The sequence below is a fragment of the Porites lutea genome, chromosome 5 (genome assembly GCF_958299795.1).
Source record: "Porites lutea chromosome 5, jaPorLute2.1, whole genome shotgun sequence".
In the NCBI taxonomy this organism is placed as follows: Eukaryota; Metazoa; Cnidaria; class Anthozoa; order Scleractinia; family Poritidae; genus Porites; species Porites lutea.
In genome coordinates, this window is record NC_133205.1 from 10,670,793 (window position 1) to 10,693,098 (window position 22,306).

General features: G+C 39.8%; 1 protein-coding gene across 1 annotated transcript in view; it reads right to left on the reverse strand.

The window, feature by feature from the left end:
* The window catches only part of LOC140937895 (neural cell adhesion molecule 2-like), a 38,066-nt gene extending 17,066 nt beyond the window's left edge, over window positions 1-21,000 (reverse strand). The window contains exons 1-5 of the mRNA XM_073387465.1: window positions 20,869-21,000; window positions 12,147-12,350; window positions 10,792-10,947; window positions 5,378-5,674; window positions 3,825-3,974 (exon numbers count right to left, since the gene is read on the reverse strand). Of these exons, the coding sequence (XP_073243566.1) occupies window positions 3,825-3,974; window positions 5,378-5,674; window positions 10,792-10,947; window positions 12,147-12,350; window positions 20,869-20,911 (850 nt within the window). The 5' untranslated portion in view covers window positions 20,912-21,000. The remainder of the gene's footprint in view (window positions 1-3,824; window positions 3,975-5,377; window positions 5,675-10,791; window positions 10,948-12,146; window positions 12,351-20,868) is intronic.
* Between the last annotated feature and the right edge of the window lie 1,306 nt (window positions 21,001-22,306).

Below are 22,306 nucleotides of genomic sequence, written 5' to 3' on the forward strand. Positions count from 1 at the left end.
TGATTGAGTACTTTTAAGTTTTATAATATGTATACGCATAATCAGTTCTTGTTTTGCCAAAAAATGCTTTCCAAAATATGGGTTTTCTTATTTACGATGTCAGCTAGAGCCAAAAATGTACAATGTACACTGTAGCTGTAAGCAAAGTACCAAGCTTTTTGAGAAAAATCCACTTTTCAGCATAAAACAACCAAATCTGGCTATTTAATGCAAAATCAGGTGAAAAAGTCAGCAAAAGGCGATTTGTAGGTTTTTTGATTAAGGGATAGGTAGCATGATGGTCATGGACCGCTTGCATGTGTATATCCAACAGTGTTTATTTACTGTGCAATATCAGGGCTGTCAAAAAGTTTTTAAGTAGCAGGCTCATAATAAAATAATAGTAGGCGGCTTTGGAACTCGCACCAAAGGATTTTGTTAGAGTCTCAGTAATGTCCCAGACCTTCCACGACATTGCACCGTTCTAATGTTTCACAGATCTAATTACTGTTTAAATATGCATTCAATGTGATTCAAACCTGGGAAAAACCTTACAGGAGTTTAAAGTTTGGAGCAAACTTTTAGTCTTGATGAAATTTTAGTTGGATCATGTTGATGAATGCAGTTGTGTAGAATATGCAGTTTCCTATTTTGATCTTCTGTCAGAATTATGAGAGAACTCTCAAATACAGATCTCATTCAAACATTATAGTTTCATTGTGATTATCATTTGTTTCTTTTCCTATAAACTTCTCATCAGGTCTACATTTTGCGTGAATTTAATGTGATATATATTTGAAGCGGTTGTTGGTTTACAGTGAAGTATTTTTCACTTTTTTTTGTTTATATGAAGTTGAGTTTCTTCTTAGTTGTTGGCTAAGGCAGTGTTGAAGTAGTGACATGCTAACATACTTTATTGTTCATTTCTCTTCAGAAAAGATTGATTGATCCTGAATCAAACAAAGTGCAGCTTCACAAACAAGATTTTTGAAGAACAAAATGTGTATTCAAGCAAAGTATATGTCCCTGACAGTGTCAATAAAATTTATTAATGGAAAGATCTGGGTTTTTACTCCTTTGTAGCACTTTTGACTACTCATCACTTTTCTAACCTATATAGTAAAAAGATCTTATAGTATAATCAGTATTTTTTCCAACTAACATATTTGCAATCAAAGTTCTTTTCTTTTATATATAGTATTGCCCTAATTTTAAAAATTTCATTATCTTATTCAGATCAAGCACAGTAACCATTGAAAAGAAAAAAAGAAAAAAAAAACCTGCTCGGTCATAGACGGCTTTAAAGTTTTGATATTAAAATTGCAATGAAAAGAACATGAATGCAGACACTACAGTTCATTTAGCTCATGTTCAAGCTTTTTTTTATAAATAGTCTTGCTGGAGAAGACATAATTTTGCTTTATCTTTTCGGTAAAAAAAGTAATAAAATAACTTCCAGGTGTCTAAGCAATTTCAAAGGACCCATAGTGTCTTATTTCTTCGCTGCATGGAGCTGTGAACAAAGGCCGTTCTTTCTAGTGACCCGGCTTTCATCAAAAATATTGTTGTCCTTCGTGATCGTGAAGAGTGCTGAGTTGAATCCGGTAAACCGGCCAAAACGCGAGCATCGCAGGGAACGAATCCCATAGGAATAGGTGAAAAAGGATAATAAAAAGTCTAGGCTATTCGAAAAATATCCGTATATGCATTTGCAACTCATATTAAGCCGCAATTTCACTTCTTTCCACTGGGATAAACAAACGATGGATGTATTGCCGCCATTTTGAATTTGGCAATATCACGTGGTCGCGCGTCGACCAATCAGACAATTTTCGCCGGTGAAATTAAAGGGGCTATGTCAGCTGGAGAGCATGCGCTCTGAGGTTATGCAAATTACTTTCAACTGTCAAAATTCTATTGTTTTTAACGCGTGACTTTCTCCACGTGAGTTCTGAGGTTATGCAAATTACTCTCAACTGTCAAAATTCTATTGTTTTTAACGCGTGACTTTCTCCATGTTCTCTGTCACGTCCAAGGCTCCGAATTTAGAGAGGTTAACAAGCGAAATGGGTTTAGATAAGGGATATTTCGATAGAATTTACGGAACGTTTCTTCTCTGGTTATGCTAGATCAAGAATAAAATTGTGACGACAATTTTACTTGTAGTTTTGGAGTAAAAACGCATGCCATTCATAAAATAGTGCGCAAACAAAAATTCAACAACATATTGTCTTATTCAACAAAATAAATCGAAGTTGTATTTTACAAACGAGCTACAAAAGACGCTAGACCGAAGATAAAGACCAAGACTGTTTCAAATCATTAACAATTAGACTTGTCTGTCGCTAGTGATTTTATAATTTAGATGCTGATAGAACAAGAGACATCAAGTCTTTGTTTTGATCTTAGGGAAACATACATTATCGCGCAAAATTGTTCGATCGTGCCGAATCACTGCGACGTCGAGAAAAACAGAACCAAGTATCATTGGTATACTACCCCACTATAAGCAGTCCGTTGATAAAAAGGGAAAGTAAACTCTGTTATTTTCCAAAAATATGCTCGAACACAAACAGTTCAAAAACATGGCATTTACAGGATCTAACTCGTACCAAGGTGCCTCTCTAAGTCCGTTGAGAACAATCTGGACGAGCAAACGGTCGTGTTTATCTTTGCCGTGAATCCAGATAAATACAAGAAGGAATCTAGCCGAATTTTATAATGTTTCCTTTGCCAGGAGTTTAGTTTGGTCACGAAACTCATGGCCTGATGCTCTTGTAATCGTTTACCAAAAACGGCCGCCGCCAACTCGATAGCCGCTTCATTATATGTCCACATACTTTGAGCACAAGAAAAATCCAAGAGCCAGCAACCAGTAAAATAACTCAATAGACAGGTTCTGTGAACTATAGGGAAGATTCCATCAAAGATTCCATCACTCATTGTGGAGTAGCCGTCATTAACTCTGCCATTAGAACGGCCGCTGATAAGAGGACACAGTAAATCCACGTAAAAACATTCCACAGGCAAACAATTTCAAAATAACGCCAAAAAATTATTCTGTGATCACCATAGAACGATTCTTAATACAAAACTTCGCTAACTATCGAACGATGGCTGAGATTTAGACAGATAAAAACAGCCTTCCAAAATCTCCGACAGAACTTGAAAAAGACGGGCCAACTTTTTCAAGTTTGTTTTCATTGGCTCGCGCATGCGTGTGGGGTGACATAGCCCCTTCAAGAGTGAGGTCATTACAGGGAAATCTAAGACTGAGGCCTTGGTGCAACGCCGAGGTCTGAGATTTCCCTGTACTGAACCGAACGGGCGAGGTTAATAAGTTATTTATTATATGGCCTTTTGTTATAGACCTGAGGCTACGATCAATAAAAACCAACAAACTGGTCAGCGGATAACTTTAAAAAACACGTCAACTCAATGAGTTAAACACCTGAGCCAGCGATACAGTCAGGTTAAACCGGTCAGCGGACACCCTTTTTTGACAGCTGTCAATTGACCATAACATGGATGTCCATAAGGATGTCAAATGTCAAGTTAAACACAGATTCTATATGTCATTACAAGAAAATAATTCCTGGTCATTTCAGGAAAACCGCCAATCACAGCGCGCGTACTTTTGTGGCCATATAATAAAATCTCATCATTGTGAACAGTACCATACCGCAGATCAAATTTGGAAATCATGGGTTACTAACATGTTTAAATCGTTATACTTCAGTTTCTTTATTGGAAGATTGTGACCACTCAAACAATCACTTAACTTTCCAAACTGAAAATGATAACTTTTTATGGGATCGGATATGACAAAGTCATATCGACCTTACCAATACAAGGTAGAACAGTTTCGTTGTTGCTAAACATAACTTTCCACTCAACCATCAATGGAAAGCCTTGGGCACTGCACTTCATTGTCACATTATCTCCTCTTTCCTTGGTTAGGGATTCTCCTTCTTTCTTTTCAAACCACGGTGCAACTGAAAAATAAGTATGCAACAAATCAGTCAATTTACTGGTTTTCTTTGCTTGTTCTTACGACTGCGACGACCATATCGACCATGTCTTCATGTAAATTTGTGTTTCCGCAGATCGTGTCATCACCTTCGTTCCATATTTCATTCCATTCATGGATAAAGATGAACTCAACAAATTGGCCTGCTCTCGATCTATGGGCGTTCATAGCTCAGTTGGTAGAGCACTGCAGTGCTAACGCCGGACAACTACAATAATCAGACCATCTTTACTGATTTCAGTCTTGTAATAATGTACCGCTAAATGACCATCTAGACTGTTTCAACTGTATATTACGTCAGGATTTATAGTTTGTTTAAGACAAAAACGCAGAACTCAAATTTTTCCTTTCAGTTTGAATGGAATAATGTTATCTTTCGTTTCATTTTTTTTAAAATTTAGCTCTAGTTGTTTTTGCCACTCCATTAAATTAGAATTGATGAATTGATCATTAAAGCTATAAACTTAAATCGGGAGTAATAAAAGCCGAACAAAACTGTTAGGATATGTACATTTTCCTGTTCGCTAGATGGTATGTACAGATTGTATGCTGCGTTCCTCGCTGGTGGCAATATATTAATTATACATTGTACTCACTATCTGTCTTCTCATTGGCTAAGAGACCACAGCTAGTTTTGGAAATCAGCACAACCTACAGATTAGTTAATTATCTCCTAGCAGATAACTGACTAATCCGAGGTTGCGCGCGCAGTGCATGCATGGTTTCCAATGACAATATCAATTCAGGTTCCTTGCGACGGTGTGTTTGTCGTTATTTTGTTCAAAAACAATTATTAGATTCGGTTTTTGTGACAGCCTAAATAATCAAGATCTCGGTAACTGTTATCAAACTAGGCCTTCGGCTCGGCTGATAACACTTACCTCGATGTTGATTAATTCGGATATCACAAAAACCTCATTCAATAATACACAGAGCTTCCATACAGTTGGGAGCTAATGTATCTCCCAACAAAAACGAACAATCAGCCTTAAACTTCATCGGCTGACTTATCAGCTGTGGAGTCAGTCAGCAGTGGCATGGATCCTCCCACTTTGTCAATGATAATCTGAACGCTCGTTCTCAACAACGGCCGAGTGTGTTGTTTTTATCTCGCTTTGCAAAGGTTGTATAATTGCAAAGCCTGGAATACACACAAATGATTGATACACACTAGCCATACTTAATCGTATATTTTCCTGCGCTCAGCTGTAACATTTTCCCACTTCTAGGAATGTGGATTTTTTTACAATTTTTATTTTAAGCGCAGTGGTACTAGTTGCATGTTTTTCCATGTTTGGCAGCGATTATTAGGGCGGATGCCTTTAAACTATACACTTGACTTGAAGTTCCTTTAGTAGGCTTACTTACTTTGGACTTGAGTGGTGTCAGATATGTTCAGGTCTATATTTCCTCGCACCGTAACTTCCAACTGACAAGTGTAATTTCCTCCATGCTCAGCTCGTGCACTTCTGATAACCATCGGATCGATGGTGTGTCTAGGCTCTTGTGGATTTTCCTTCCTCATCTCGCCATCTTTAAACCAAGCAATCCTCTTCACCTTAGTAGTCCGGCTTCCGGTGTCCTTCACGACGCATTTTATAGTAACGGTATCACCATGCTGCAGAACATTCACTTTGGTTGTTTCCACTTGAGGGACTTCATTCCCTGATAAAATGAAAACAATGTCAATGTCGTGACCCACCAGTCTTTATAATAGAGACCTAGACCTCGTCTTAGAATCTAATGGTCTCTACTGTTACTGATTAACAACGGGTACAGCTTAACGAAGCCTTAAGAACATCGCCCTGTGTGGAAGTGAGGCTGATGTAAGTGTATCGTGCTCGCAAACTGTTCAGTTTTTAGTTTTTTGGCATTTCAATAATTGATACACTTGATCAATACCTAATCTGTTATTTGCAGGGTTCTATCTAGGGTATTTGAGGGGTAGAAGCTCCCCTCCAAAATGCCCAGCTCCCTCCAGAAAATATTGTTATCATTAGAGTCTTAGAGTATACAAGTAACTATATCGGAAAAATCATCCAGACGCAACTAGGTCAGTGCACACTCTGTAACATTTCTCAAAATTGTGACTCAAAATGCACCAGATTGCATGTCAGAGCATATTCATTTTAAAACATTTCGGGGGGCGGGGGGCGGGGGGCATGCCCCCGGACTTCGCTAGGAAGCTCGTCGCCCTCGGCCACTCGGGACTTCTCCCCCAAAACGATAAATCCTACCTAGATAGATCCCTGATATAGATAGGCTACCACTGAGGCACCTATTTGAAGGCGCTGTGTACTTACACTAGGCTCCTGGTTATCAAATAACGAGGGTTGTCCAATACTCGCGTATCCGCATGTGTATATTGGACATGTGTGGAGGGTTCATGAGAAAATAATCTAAGTCCCCTTAATGAGATACATATTCACCAACAGAACCACTGGAATGACATCATTTTCTATTGGTACCAATCGTACCATTGGTACCAAGGGACAATGGGTTTGACGAATCGTATCCGTTTGTGTATATTCACAGGCGGCCCAAACTCACGTTGCGAGGGAAGGGTGTAATGTAATTTACATAACATAGGTGACGCGCCGGTGTCGCGTTACAGGCGACCGTTGAAAATATAAGAGACTTTGTATGAGAAATATATTACTGAGATCTGCGAACGCTAAATAACGCTAAACCTTACTTTTTCTTAAATGAACTGAATAAAAAAGTCTTACCTGCAATCTATTCCACTGCGTTTTGGTGTCTGTTTGTCGTTTTACTGTTTTTTTGGCTTTATTGCGTAACCACTGTTACTCCTTTCATAGAACGAAGTGAAGGCTGGTCACTTCCATCTGTCGGGGTCCTGGACCAGTCGCAAACAAATGCCGTTTTTTCCGCCAAAATTCAAATCCGCTGCAAATTTTTCAGCTCCAGCCCAAGAAGGAAACCTCTTCTTCCTCTCTGGGAGATCGGCTCGAAAAAAAATCCATAATTTCCCCATCAAATCGAGCTATTTGTGCCGGACTTCGAGGCACGTGTGGCTTTCGTGCAGTGCCTGTGACCACTGTCGCGCTTACCAAGGTTTCCAATTTCAAATGCAAATTAGTTGCTAGGGTGACAATTAGCACTTACGCGACGGGTGCGAGGGCAGAAATGACCCGTTAACTAGGCTCCTCGCCCCACCACGCCATGGGAGTAATATGACGCTCGCGCTATGAGAGGGATCGCGTGTCCAGGTAGGCAACGAAAGGATCATTATAGCGCGAGCGTCATATTACTCCCTTGGCGTGGTGGGGCGAGGAGCCTAATTAACGGGTCATTTCTGCCCTCGCACCCGTCGCGTAAGTGCTAATTGTCACCCTAGCAACTAATTTGCATTTGAAATTGGAAACCTTGGTAAGCGCGACAGTGGTCACAGGCACTGCACGAAAGCCACACCACAGGTAGCCTGCGAGCAAGCTCTCCTATTTGGGTAAGCGAAGTGAGCCTCGCGAGAACGCGCGAGCGAGGGGGCCGAGGAAAGGAGAGCTTGCAACCATCTCTCATAAATTTTCATTTCCACCCCGGAAACCCCGGGACTCCGCAAAGCGTGAAAACTGTCACCGCAAACGTGCCGCAGATTAGAAAAGTGACAACCGACAGGCGAGGACGCGTAGAATTATTTATTTATTTATAAATCGCTTTCGCAACAGCATCAAAGCAATGTTTTTATATTTCTTTTTTCCACGGGGACATCGAACTTCAACATGTCTGCTCGGATAAGAACTCACTTATTTGATTCTCGTTTCCTTTACTTTTGAAAAGTCATCCGTAGTCGGTACTGCAGTGTAGAAGACTACTCCCCATCACAATCACCAACAAAAACGTCATATATCTGTCCGTCTGGAACTGGAGAATAGCGTTTTCCTGCACTTGGTTCTCTTAAGTTTTACTCCAGTTGCTTCCAACTCTTTCTCTTTTCCTTCTTTACGGTTACGCTATACAGCTACACTGTCAAGTACATGTTTCTGAATTTTTCTACCCAGTAGAATTTAACTTGGCGAAGAAACCGATGTTGGAAAACAGCGCTTGAATCACTCTTCACTTTCACTCTCCCGGTTTTCAGAACTAAACAAGGTGCTTGACACAAACGAATACAACTCAGTGATGAAGGGTTTTCGTTTTCCTTCCACAAGAACTACAAACTCGATCCGACTTATCCTCGGCTCGCAATATTCTCTTTACAAGAATTACATCAAACGAGCCCGTCTGCTTTGAGGGCTGAAACAAGTTCTCGGTACCAATCTGATCCCCCTGAGAACCAAATTTGACACACAGACAAAGCGGGTGCCAGCTTAGCCTGTTATCAATCAACTTTGATTTCCGGAACGTCATTTTTCAGCCAATGGTATTTCCCTTCGTCTGGGCGAAGTACAAATGAAAATTTGTAAGGGATGGTTGCAAGCTCTCCTATCGCCGGCCCCTCGCGGCTTCGCCGCTCGCTCCCGCGTTCTCGCGAGACTCGCTTCACTCGCCCAAATAGGAGAGCTTGCTCGCAGGCTACACCACAGGCGGCCCAAACTCACGTTGCGAGGGAAGGGTGTAATGTAATTTACATAACATAGGTGACGCGCCGGTGTCGCGTTACAGGCGACCGTTGAAAATATAAGAGACTTTGTATGAGAAATATATTACTGAGATCTGCGCACGCTAAATAACGCAAAACCTTACTTTTTCTTAAATGAATTGAATAAAAAAGACTTACCTGCACTGTATTCCACTGCGTTTTGGTGTATGTTTGTCGTTTTAATGTTTTTTTTGGCTTTATTGCGTAACCACTGTTACTCCTTTCATAGAACGAAGTGAAGGCTGGTCACTTCCATCTGTCGGGGCCTGGACCAGTCGCAACAAGAATGCCGTTTTTTTCGCCGAAATTCAAATCCGCTGCAAATTTTTCAGCTCTGGCCTAAGAGGGAAACCTCTTCTTCCTGTCTGGGAGATCGGCTCGAAAAAAGATCCATAATTTCCCCATTAAATCGAGCCATTTGTGCCGGACTTCGAGGCACGTGTGGCTTTCGTCCAGTACCTGTGACCACTGTTGCGCCTACTAACTAATTTGCATTATGACAATTAGCACTTACACGACGGGTGACAGGGCGGAAATGACACGTCAACTAGGCTCTTGCACTGTGAAAAAGCGAGTGCTTGCACCCGTCGTGTAAGTGCTAATTGTCATAATGCAAATTAGTTAGTAGGCGCAACAGTGGTCACAGGTACTGGACGAAAGCCAGACGTGCCTCGAAGTCCGGCACAAATGGCTCGATTTAATGGGGAAATTATGGATCTTTTTTCGAGCCGATCTCCCAGACAGGAAGAAGAGGTTTCCCTCTTAGGCCAGAGCTGAAAAATTTGCAGCGGATTTGAATTTCGGCGAAAAAAACGGCATTCTTGTTGCCACTGGTCCAGGCCCCGACAGATCGAAGTGACCAGCCTTCACTTCGTTTTATAAAAGGAGTAACAGTGGTTACGCAATAAAGCCAAAAAAACAGTAAAACGACAAACAGACACCAAAACGCAGTGGAATACATTGCAGGTAAGTCTTTTTTATTCAATTCATTTGAGAAAAAGTAAGGTTCTGCGTTATTTAGCGCGCGCAGATCTCAGTAATGTATTTCTCATACAAAGTCTCATATATTTTCAACGGTCGCCTGTAACGCGACACCGGCGCGTCACCTATGTTATGTAAATTACATTTCACGCTTCCCTCGCAACGTGAGTTAGGGCCGCCTGTGAAGTGACCAGCCTTCACTTCGTTCTATGAAAGGAGTAACAGTGGTTACGCAATAAAGCCAAAAAAACAGTAAAACGACAAACAGACACCAAAACGCAGTGGAATAGATTGCAGGTAAGACTTTTTTATTCAGTTCATTTAAGAAAAAGTAAGGTTTAGCGTTATTTAGCGTTCGCAGATCTCAGTAATATATTTCTCATACAAAGTCTCTTATATTTTCAACGGTCGCCTGTAACGCGACACCGGCGCGTCACCTATGTTATGTAAATTACATTACACCCTTCCCTCGCAACGTGAGTTTGGGCCGCCTGTGGTATATTGGATATGTGTGGAATGCAAATAACTACTCAAAACATGAAAAGAAGAGAAGTGTCTAGTGTCATAACAACGCAGCAAATCATGGCTAATACAAAAGGAGAAAAGGAAGGACAAACTTGAAAAGATTGAATCTGACTGAAATTGTGATTTTGAAAACTCGGTCTGTTAACCAAAACCAGTTTTTCAAGTTCATTTTGGTGTTTGTAACTTATGATAGGAAACATTTGTTTTACACGAAGTTGTGATTTTGCCTTTTACAAGTAATTTTTTCAAGAATCATAGCAAATAAGGACGTCCAATTGGCGTGCATTAATAACAAAATGGAGTAAACAACCGTGTCAAAATACCTACCTTCAACCTGTATTATCGTTCGTTGTTTGTGCGCCTGCAATCAACAAAGCCTGCCCAGAATGAACTAAGTCAAACACCGGTTTACTCACCATTACGGACAGTTTGCTTTGTCCCTGGGGAAAGGTAGTCTCGATTTCCGCCGTCTCCCGGGTCCGGTCGATGAGTGCGGGCTCACTTTCCCGAACAGCGGCTGGCAATCGAGCTTAGGGGAAAGGCCCTTACATTTTCTCTAAATTCATCCCGCTTAATACGGACACTTTCTATGGCGCCCGGTCAGTGTCCGTATTAACGGGGTTCAGTTGGACTCTACAATAAAGTTCCCACACTCATTACTCCGTTCCGTACTTACTTTCTAAGACAGTGATACCAAATCCGTAATTTTTAGAATCTTTGCGGCCGACTGCAAACGCTTGGCACTCATACCTCCCCAAAGGACCAAGCGTGCTATCGTCTGCCGTTGTGGCATTCCGAATGTGAAGCGTCACGAATAACTTGCGTCCATTTTCTACAAATAAACCCCATGATAAAAATGATAATGGTATAGTGATAATGATCAGAAATCAATCTTATTGCTTTCACTTTGTTTTATCTTTCACCTCTGCTGTTTTCTTTGAGTTACCCCGTCCCATCCACCCAAATTAAATTTAAAAACCGGGTGTCGCTCCACGTCTTTGTTATTATGTTATTATTTCAAAGAGCTGTCTGTTCGAAATTTAGTTGATGAGGGCATTTTTAATCTAGATAGAACGATTTTTAAGCCCAAGTTGAATTTACGTAAGTCAGGTAAAGGGTTAATTTAGGGTCACCCAGGCTTGTTATTGATGTATCAGTTATAGCCTGCAGAACAGGGGTTATTTTTTCGTGTTTTTCAGGCATGGAAAATGAATCTAATCCACGAACAGCATACCGTAAACGTCCCCCCCATTTATAGGCCTATCCACCAGTAAACAACAACAACAACAAAAAAACAGGTTACCCCCCCGCCTCCCCAATATAAGCCCCTCTCTGGCTCGTATTGAAATGAATTTGACTTTTTACGACGTTGTGAAGCTTAAAAAGCGCCGTAGCTGAAACGTAACCAAAGCACAAAAAATACTAGATAACCTAAAGTTTAGCGCCTGCAACATTTAGAAAATTCTACAACTCCTTAACAATTAACCATTCCAGATCACTGTTAAAAATTCCCACGAAAGGCTCAAGGTAAGCAAGGCTTTCTTTCCATGAGGTCAAAGATGGATTTATGGTGTCTTGACCCTTAACCGGGAGCAAGGACGTTGGAGAATCAGACCGCCGTTCGACACATTAGAAACCTTAAGATTCTTAGGACTCTTAAGACAAGGACGACTACCACGGCGTGAACCCATCATTTTGGCGGGAAAACGAGATAGTCATTGGTTCGTTCTACTGAGGGCTTCAGCGAAAATGTCGGAAACAATTTATCATATGTTAGAAGTTTTATCATTTTGGGATCGGAAGAGGGCTTAACCTCCTTCAATATATAAAAATAACAATGTTAACTCTTCTGGCAAAAGAAAAAGGGAAAATGAAGATTTCCGGGGCGTCATATTTATTCGAGAACTACGCGAAAAAACTTGACATTATATTTCGTTCTCGTAGTCCGAAGTCGTCCTCAGAGCTCCTCGAATCTAAAGTTCTCTATTACGATGAAGATAGGAAAAATAAATTAAACACATCTTGACTTACCTTCTGTCCTGTTGGTGAAGTAAATGTTTTTAGTAGGCGTCAGGGTTGTATACACATTGAACCTTGTTTTCCTAATGAACAGGATTTTCTCGGGCATGACTGGAGCTGTATCATTATCATCAAACGCTACACAGCTGATTTGAGTTGACATGTGTCTGAGTACGTGAACATTTTCTGGAAAAGGCTCCTTTATACCGAATTCAGCTGAAAGGACGAAAACGGCAAAAAAGGAACATAAAAAGTTGATCAAGGAATCTGCGTTTTCGCTTCACATATTGATGTCAGACATACCTTTCTGCTTAATAATTTTAATCGCCGTGGCTATGTGGCCGGTAACCGGTCAAGGTTTTCAAAACACTAAATGACCGGCAGTCCGGTATTTTCAATAAACTTGACTTATCTAAGAATCCCAACCAATCCAAACTATCACGATATGTCGATTAAGAAAAGTCAAGCGATCCTGAAATGCTTTATAGATCTCAAGTCTAGCCTTTGGTTTACGCTGGTGTCAGAAAACGAAACCATGTTTTGTGACACTTAGAACTTTATTCAGGTTGACTGCCGGTCAAGGTTTTCAAAACACTAAATGACCGGCAGTCCTGTATTCTCAATAAATTTGACAAATCGAAAAAATCCATCTAATCTAAGCTATCAAATGTCGATTAAGAAAACTCAAGCGATCCTGAAACACTTTATATATCTGAAGTTTAGCGTTTGGTTTACGCGGTGCTCAGAAAAGGAATAAACCATCTTTTGTGACACTTAGAACTTTTTTCAGGTAGACTGCCGGTCAAGATTTTTAAAACACTAAATGACCGGCAGTCTACCCTGCTAGCAGAGTCGCTTCGATCTTTCCTAGATAAGTCGAGAAAGAGGAAAGAGGAAAGAGGAAAGAGGAAAGAGGAAGGAGGAAAGAGGAAAGAGGAAAGAGGAAAGAGGAAAGAGGAAAGAGGAAAGAGGAAAGAGGAGAGGAAAGAGGAAAGAGGATATTTTTGCACGGCATCTGGCGGCACATCAAAGAATTTGGAATTGAAGGGCAAATTCCTAGAATATCTTCGCCAGTTAAGCTAGAGAAAAGGTGTTAAAAAACCTCAGGATCCAAAACAACACGTCAATGAAAATATCACTTGGACCTTTTCGCTAATGAAGAGCTATCACGCGGTTAAGCTTGAATTAGACATATACTGAAATAGGAACTCGTGTCAATAAAGTATCAGAAGTGAGTGGGAATCGCTCCTCGTTAAAAAACTGGCTCACAGGGATGTGCATCTCTTCTAGTTAAGAGAAGGGAATCAGAACTGCTTTTCATGCAGGAGCAGGTTTTCTTCGGGCGAACTACAAAACTTCAGCTTTTTTCACTCCTTGACATTGTCAAAGCGCATTTTGTAAAGATAACTTTTTCCGCTTTATCAGCTTTTTTTATATTCTATTCCATTGATGTTTAACCTCCCTCAAAAAGCCAAATAATATAAATGCTGTTGTTAAAGAAAGCGTTTTACCTGTTTTCGTGAATTCGGTACCCAAAGATCACTATGCTCAAAGGACAGGGCAAAATTTCCAGGAGAGAGGCATTAATTTTTTTTTCCCACGAGGTTACAAAGAGAAAATGCAATGATTATTATTAATATAACCATCAGGTATACTCTACCCACGAGTTTACGGACAGCAAATGCAGTGATTATTATTAATGTAACCATCAGGTATGTTCTACCCACGAGGTTGCAAAGAGAAAATGCAATGATTATTATTAACGTAACCTTCAGGTATGTTCTACCCACGAGGTTACGGAGAGCAAATGCAGTGATTATTATTAAATGCAACCGTCAGGTATATTCTACCCACGAGGTTACAAAGAGAAAATGGAATGACTATTATTAACGTAACCTTCAGGTATGTTCTACCCACGAGGTTACAGAGAGCAAATGCAGTGATTATTATTAAACGTAACCGTCAGGTATATTGTGCCCATGAGGTTACGGAGAGCAAATGCAATGTATTGATGGTAGTTTTATACTTTTGATTGACAGCGTGACGTCATAAGTGACGTTGAAACATGGCGCTAAAATTTGGAATTAATTATTTGACTTAAATAACTTTATAAATAAAATCTATAAAAAAAACGGAGCTTTCTGGTGAAAACCCCACTTAAATCAGTTAAATTGTTGCAAAGTTAGAGCTAGTTAAAGAAATTCAAATTTCCCGCCAAATGTATGGAATTAACCATATATGGTCAAACTTTAGGGGTATTTAAACTCCAGCTTATTAAACGAAACAGTAAGGGAACTAAGCGAACCATGCATAAAAGCAAATTTGTAGTTTTTTAAATTTGAGACATGGGGTGTCAAGTGGCATGTTACGTCATTTCAAACCATGTTGACGTCATATATACGTGTTGATGACGTCATAAGTGAAAATACCTATAGAGTCCCAAATTCAAAAAACTACAAATTTTCTCTAGTGTGTTATCCACTATTTTTCTTTTAACTTCCATTTATTGTCTTGAACTGTAAACCTCCCTAAAGTTTTACCATATAAGGTAATAAAACAATTAAATTCTTTAAATTCCTTCTTTTATTGTCATTCACAAAAAAGCTTGTAACTTTGTCCCGTTTTAATGGATTTTAACGGGGTTTTCACTGGAAAGCATCACTCTGATCACAGAACACCTCTATTTGGTTTTTCTGACGATTTTCTTAATTCTAAATTTTGGCACCAAATTTGGAAATTATTTGTGACGTCACAATGTCCAGCAAGACTGTCAAACTGCCATCAAAAAATGTAGAATCTCTCAAGCAACAATTCTGCCAAGTTTCATGCCATTTGGAAAATTCTTTACGTCTCTGTGGCCTATGTGGGAGGAAAAACACCTATTTCTGACCATCGTGATTATCGGTATAATTATAGCACACAAACACTGTCATCTAATTTTTCGCACGTAGCCGGAATAAGCCGAGAAATGAAGCATATATAACGAAAAATCGTCCTCAGATGATCTCCATATTAAGGGAATTATACTAAACGTTGCGAAAGAAATTATTGTTTGTATCCGTCTTATCCATCGTAAAAGCGAGGGGTCATCGTATGACATCCGGTATATTAGACAGAGGTAATACTCACGGGTTTCACGAGTTGTATGCACTATTTTTCGCCAAGAAACAAATTTAAACTTCAATTCTTACCTAACAGTAGTCCGTTCTTTTACCTTGCATTCGACAACAAATCTGTTAAAGGCGAACAAGGCGATTCCGGCACTCTTCTTTATGATGAGTAGCAAGCCGCAGGAACTGAAGCCGCTTGACTGAAGTAAAATCCACCGATATGAACGGCATTCTAACTATACAAATATAAGCAAACGTGGCGGGGAAAAAAGACGAGGAGGAAAAAATGCCAGATCTTCGCCTCGGCAGTGTATTCCAGCTACCATGCCGGTGTATCTCCAGAAGGTGGACTCGAAGTGGGACAAACCTTGTGATTTTTTTTAGAAGCCCTTCGCGCGCAAACTAATTTATTCTGGCGCGAAATGAAGATTAACAATATGTATACTGAAATCTAATCCACGACAAGAAGATTTTCGCAGTGTAGCGCGACATATTAAATGCCTGTTTTTACAAGTACGCGGAGAAAGTGGTCCACTAGTTTAACATTTTTAAGATGAATTTACTCCACAAAAGCAAAATGAAATGTTTTATCTCTATGTTGTTTACGTGCCTGATTAGAAGGCAGAAGTATATTCATCATACACACCCCATCAAAATGAAAGTACACGAATGAAACGGAATAAGTCTTGGACGGTTTAGTTTCTACTCAGCAGCTTCTTTGCTTTTATAACAAAAATTTAATGTTGCAGTCTGTTTTAAATGTTGGCATATCAACTCGCACAGTCACTGGAAGAAAACAACAGTCACGATCACGTTCTTTCCAAACCGACCAGACGCGCGCGATCTACCACTGTAATGGTAAGCAGTTATCCTGAAGGTGTTAATGTTCCCGTGACAGTCTTCGCACTGAAGGTGTAAATGGTAAACCGAACGGTCGCTTTGATCATCAGAAAGACCTGTCAACTTTGATGATTTAACTGATTAAATTACGGGACAGAAATTTTACTGCTTGCGGCTCCTCGTGCTTTTTTCAGCTCGACTGCCGGTCAAGGTTTTCAAACTGGCTCTAAATGACCGGCAGTCCCATATTCTCCATATAAATTTCACAATCGAAATAATCCAGCTAAACCAAACTATGATATGTCGATTAAGAAAAGTAGAGCGAAATGTGCTGAATATAGGACTGCCGGCCATTTAGTGTTTTGAAACCCTTGACCGGCAGTCGAGCTGAAAAAAGTTTCAAGTGTCACAAAACATGGTTTCGTCTTCTGAGCCCAGCGCAAACCAAACACTAGACTTGAGACTCTAAAAGGCATTTCAGGATCGCTTAACTTGTCTTAATCAAAATATGATAGTTTAGATTAGCTAGAATCTTTCGATTTTGTGAAATTCACCGAGAATATGGGACTGCCGGTCATTTAGTATTTTTAACACCTTGACCGGTTACCGGCCATATAGCCACAGCGAATTTTAACCATTTTATAATCAGATCGTTTTCAGATGTGCTAAACTTTAACAGATATTGTGAGTAATGATAAGAAACTCCTCTCAAAAGCCTCCTTTTTTGATTCCGGCTGAGACGTGGTAAAGGACTGAAGCCACCTAGCGGAGTTCCATCCTCGGAGACCCAGGGGCAGTTAGTCTGGTCGGGAGAAAATGTGGGACGAAAGTTTTCAAGTACGGGCGAAAGAGCCCCTGGGTACCGACTCTCACCAAACTATTTCCAAAAATTCAAGCGAATGCTGGCTCCTGATTGGGCACAAAAAATGCTTTGTATCATTGTGCCCAATCGGCGAAGAGTCTCTCTTTTCGTGAGTTCGTACACCACGGCTATTTTCTCGCCATACTTGCCCGGTTCGTTCACCAAGCTTGTGCGTGCAAGGGAAACTTTTATTTTCTACCTTCCTGACCAGAAACGAAGGAACTACCGATGAGTCGAAGAAACGTTTGGGATGCTATAAGTAGGAGCAATTCAATTTGCCCCAAGAATATTCTGTTTTTGACGGATCACAATGTATCGTAAATATTAGGAAGTTTGAGATGTGGCGGCGACGAGAAAGTCAAATAAGCAATAGCTTGACAAAGCGAAACAACAACTTTGCCCGTGCATCATGCTTTTTTATACATTTCTTTGCCGTCAACTGCACGACTACCCGTGAAAATGCCTAATTTCACGTTTTGTGAAGGGCGTAAACAAGCAGTGACAAAATTCATTCTCTTCATGAACTTGGATATGGTTGATAGAAATTCAGCTCCAGAATAGTTCGCTTGCATTTGACAAAGTAAGCGAGTTGGAATAATCACGACAGAGACTGACAAATTGTGAATTCACTTTTCCATGCGACGTTTTCGTGGCTGTCAGCCGTTGTGGTATCTTTTAAAAACTCCCTAATAGTTATTCACGCTTGCATCTCGATGCATCGGTCACGTCTTGCGTACCCTTATTGAAATTAAAGTGTTATTAAGCCCACCTGTTGTAAGCTCCAGCTTGTATTTCTGGAAAAGCGTCTTTAGTTTTCGGGCCGGCGGGCAGACAGTATTTTGAAATCAAATGGGGATTTTATTTCAAACTGAAAGTTTCCTGACTTCGTGCGTTTCTTTGGTGCATGATCCAGACAAGCCGTGATCGAGACAATAGTGGTCGTGTACGACCTCCCGAAAAGAACTGTAGGAGAAACCGTTGGGCACAATAATACAAAGCATTTTTTGTGCCCAATCACGAGGCAGCATTCGATTGAATGTTTGAAAATAGTTTAGTGAGAGTCGGTACCCAGGGGCTCTTTCGCCCGTACTTGAAAACTTTCGTCCTGCCTTTTCTCCCGACCCGACTGACAGCTCCTGGGTCCCCCAGGATGAGCGGAGTTCGCGACCAATAATCGCCTGAGGAGCAGGTGGGCTTTACAACTTTTCTGATTTTTTTTTTTTCTGTCATGGATCACGATTTTTGTTTAGGCCCGCCGATCAAAACAACACAAAAGCAAACTATCATGTCATGTACGTGGGGAATATCTTATTTAAAAGTGTTCTGAACAAGTGACATAACAGATTATTTAGTACTCACTTCAAACCGTCAACACGGTCACTGAAAAATTTCCTCACGTCCAGACAAATCAGACAAAGCAGTTACACATTCCCGAAGCGTTGAGAGTTTTTAATTAAAACCAAGTGTAAATCGTCACTTTTTAACCTTGATACCGTGTAGTTTTGGTACGAGCTTAACCCGGGGGGGGGGGGAGGTACTCCTGGGAATTCTTAGTGGGGGATGTGCCGCCCAGTTCTCTAAATCCTGACCCTATTTTAGACCAAATTATGTCATTTTCCAGACCCGTTTTCCGACCAGACCTCTAAAATCCATACCCGTTTTCAAACCTGGCCTTTAGGCAGAAATTATGTTAGTATTACTTAGATTAGAGTGCAAACAAAACAAATTCCTCAAATTCGTTTCGAATGCGCATATTTCTCTTTCTTTCTTACTCATTTGGAATTGAAACGATGTACGTTCATCCCCCGTAGTTCCCTCGAAAACTATACCCGATTCCAGACCAAAATGGGCAAAGCGTATACCCGTTTTCAGACCGAAACGGCGCAAAAACCTTACCCGATGGGGCTGCACTTACCTATATAGCTTATATAAGGGAGTACCCCCCCCCCCCCCCCGGGAGCTTAAACGGATTCGGACTTTTGATGGTTCAATTACGTTACGTTATAGCATATGCTTTTACCTTAAAAACTGAGGCAATCAATTTCTACAGCATGTGCTTATTTACGTATAGTTAATTGTTGAATTGTTTTTTCTCCCTGACAAGTTAAACGCGTTTGAAAAATCTACGACATCGGATATGTGCAGAAGACGTTTCCCAAGCTAAGTTAAGATGCATATCTCCAACAGAGGATATCCCTTATGATATTGTTTGACAACAATGCAAGCCAATCTGATCTTATGGCTCTAAGAGACTGTATGAATCCGGCTATGGAGCTTTTATACATTTTCTTCCATAGGCACCATTAACGTAACATTCAGTCTGGTCTCAGTCTAAAAGAGACTCGAATACCGACATGTAAACTCGATATTCTAACAGACCTTTTCAAATAATCCAGTTAGCTGAAACGTATTCTCTTCGTTTTGACCTTTCTGTTTTTGGTAAAATATTGGCATGGAACGTAGAACAATCTTCATTCTTCACAGGACATGTAGGGTCCTGTTCCGTGAGCTCTCGTTACTCGATTTCCGTTGGCAAAAGAAAGAATGGAAAGATTTCTTGCCGAGAAAACTTTTCAAGTATTTTAGTCAAGAAAGACAATAATAAACGGAAACTGCCTTCACTTTAAGTCAGATTTGATACTACTAAGGGGTAAAGAAGTCATAGAGGCAAAGAAAAAAAATTGTTAACAAATAGGTTCTCTTTGCATTTATGTCACGCTCTAATCATGCATGGTGGCCACTATGGAATGTTACTCTATTGCTTTTTGCACCTCGCTATATTTTCTTTTATTATTACTATTATTATTATTATTATTATTATTATTATTATTATTATTATTATTATTATTATTATTATTCAGAAAATTTACCAATAACTCTTCATTGACTACTACAAACCTAATTTCTATTTCGCGTGACTACAACATGTTATGTTCGAAAAACGAATAATGAACACACCCTTGCTACAAAAAGGTCATTTCCTCAGAGATTGAAGTGTTTCAACGACGAACGATCAATGTCCAAAGCTAAAAGAGTCTTGGAAGCACGCAAGAACAAGCACACTGCGGGGTATTTCGTTTTTAACATGCTAGTTCATCAGCGACAAAAGTTCAAATATGTCACGAAGATATCGCTCTGCCCTGCTATTTTGAAACAGCATTTTCTTGAAGAAACCTATACATAGAGCAAGTTTGCAACTAAATAAACAATATCATATAAAACGCCAGGGAAAGCTTTGAGCAACTATTAAAGCAATTAAAAAGAACTTTTATAAAATGATGAATAATAATTTATGAAAGTCAGGTAACCATATTTTTTAACCGTAGTTTATTTGTTTGTGGAGGAAAAAACTACAGAAAAGGACAGGAGAACATAATTGACTATGATAAAAATGCTCACGCAAATAAAGACATCACGCGATCTGTGCCAAATCGGGTTGACAGTTCACTGAGCTTAAATACATTAAAAGGGGATAAAAAGTATTTGATAATGGCCCTCCGCACACAGTCTTGCCTTAGCAAGCTGACACAAAAGAAACATTTTTGTCGAAAAAAAGGAAAGCTAAAGGGAAAATGAGAAATCTTATGGAGCTCGGTGACAGTATTTTCAGATAAAAAGTTTTGCGTTCAGCATAATTGTATTTTACTAGTTTTGTTGCTGTTAACGCAAAATAGGAAGCCTGTTGTGCAAACGAAGAAATTAAACGGAAATATGTTTATAAGGAACAAGGGCCTAGGTCGCGTAGGATAACACGTGCAAAAAATTTGTTTTAAAGTTCATTTTTTTTGTAAATACATTAGAGCGTTAATTTTTCTAGTTTGGTGTTTGCTGACCGTCGTATTTGTTTGTTTTTTGCCACAACAAAAATCGAATTAAAGATAAACGATTCAGGACTTTGTTAAGGAGACATGGGTCTACTCACCGTTTACAAAGCTTACGGCACAAACCAGTAATAACCAAAACATTTTGCTGTTGAATAGGAAGCGATCCGATGCTGGGATTAAGCAGGTGATTTGCACTGCAATGATGCTCTCTCAGTGTTGCAGAAGCAAGACAGTCACAAGCATTTGTTTTTCACAAAGCTATTATAGGAGGACACCTGCCAATCATATGACGTTATTGAAGAACGCACCGGTGATTGGTTGAATTGTGAAAATCTTCATCTTTTCGCCGGCCAAGAAAAAGGTAAACATGGTGGAATACCCAAAATACCCTTTCTAATTATCGATACAAGCACAGGCAAGGTGAAACCTAACCATTACTGATAATTCGATCGATATCTTTTCACACCGAAAAATACATTGACTCCTGCCGTTGCAGTCTCGACTGCTCTCACCGACTGGCTTTCCTTGCATTCAAAACAGACCCGGGTGTCAGTATAAATAGTTCGTATTAATTGATTTTCCATAAAAATATAATTTAATCACATGTTTTATTAATTATTTGTATTCTTCTGTACTTTTTTCGTCTGTGACAAGATAGTGCTTGCTGTCAACAAGTGTTCTCCAGAACCTTCAGCATGCATCAGTTATTATTTCAAAAAGGGGCGCTAATTTTTGCGATAAAAGCTTCTATAAATATCATTAACAGCTGTAAAATCCCTTATAGTCGTAATATCTATTTTCAATTTGCTTGTCATCATTGATCACGACATCAACTGTACTAGTCACGAACACAAAAAACTTTACCTGTACGTGCTAAGAATCGATGTGGCAAGGTTGATTAATTTCAATAATCCTACAATCTCAGAAAACGTTCTCTAGTGGTTTGCCAACTTTTTCTAACTTGGAAAATAGAACACAACAGAAATTCCCAGAACTGTTCTGAAGTCGGTCTGACGCGGGTCTGATAAGAGTCTGAGAAATCCAAGATCACAAATATGCTTTATCGAACAATCGGCACTCATGATACATTGCTACTTGATTTTGATAAAGCAGAGGTCAGTGAGAGGTGTCTAATCCTTAAGTCATGGCACTGAACCAAGACAACGGACGCTGTAAACAATAGACTTTGTCATGGTTTTCGACGCCATCTTGACCTAATGTAGGCAAACATGTGAGAAATTACAGTGTTTATATGAGAATCTAATGTCAAATAATTTCCGTAAAACGGCTTTTCTGAAAAAATATCAATTGTAAATTAAAGCTACAAAGCGAAGGATTGTACTTAAACATTATTTTGGGGGCGTACCTGTGCTTAAATTTCTCCAGAGGCTTGCCTTAGATTTTCGATATATTTGTCTGTAATTTTTCCCGGTAATTTCTTACAGACAAATGTATCGAAAATTTTAAAAAGTGGTTCTAGGCCTTCTCATTGTCTTCTAGCGCATGTAACGCCCTCATTTTTTTTCAGTAGAATCC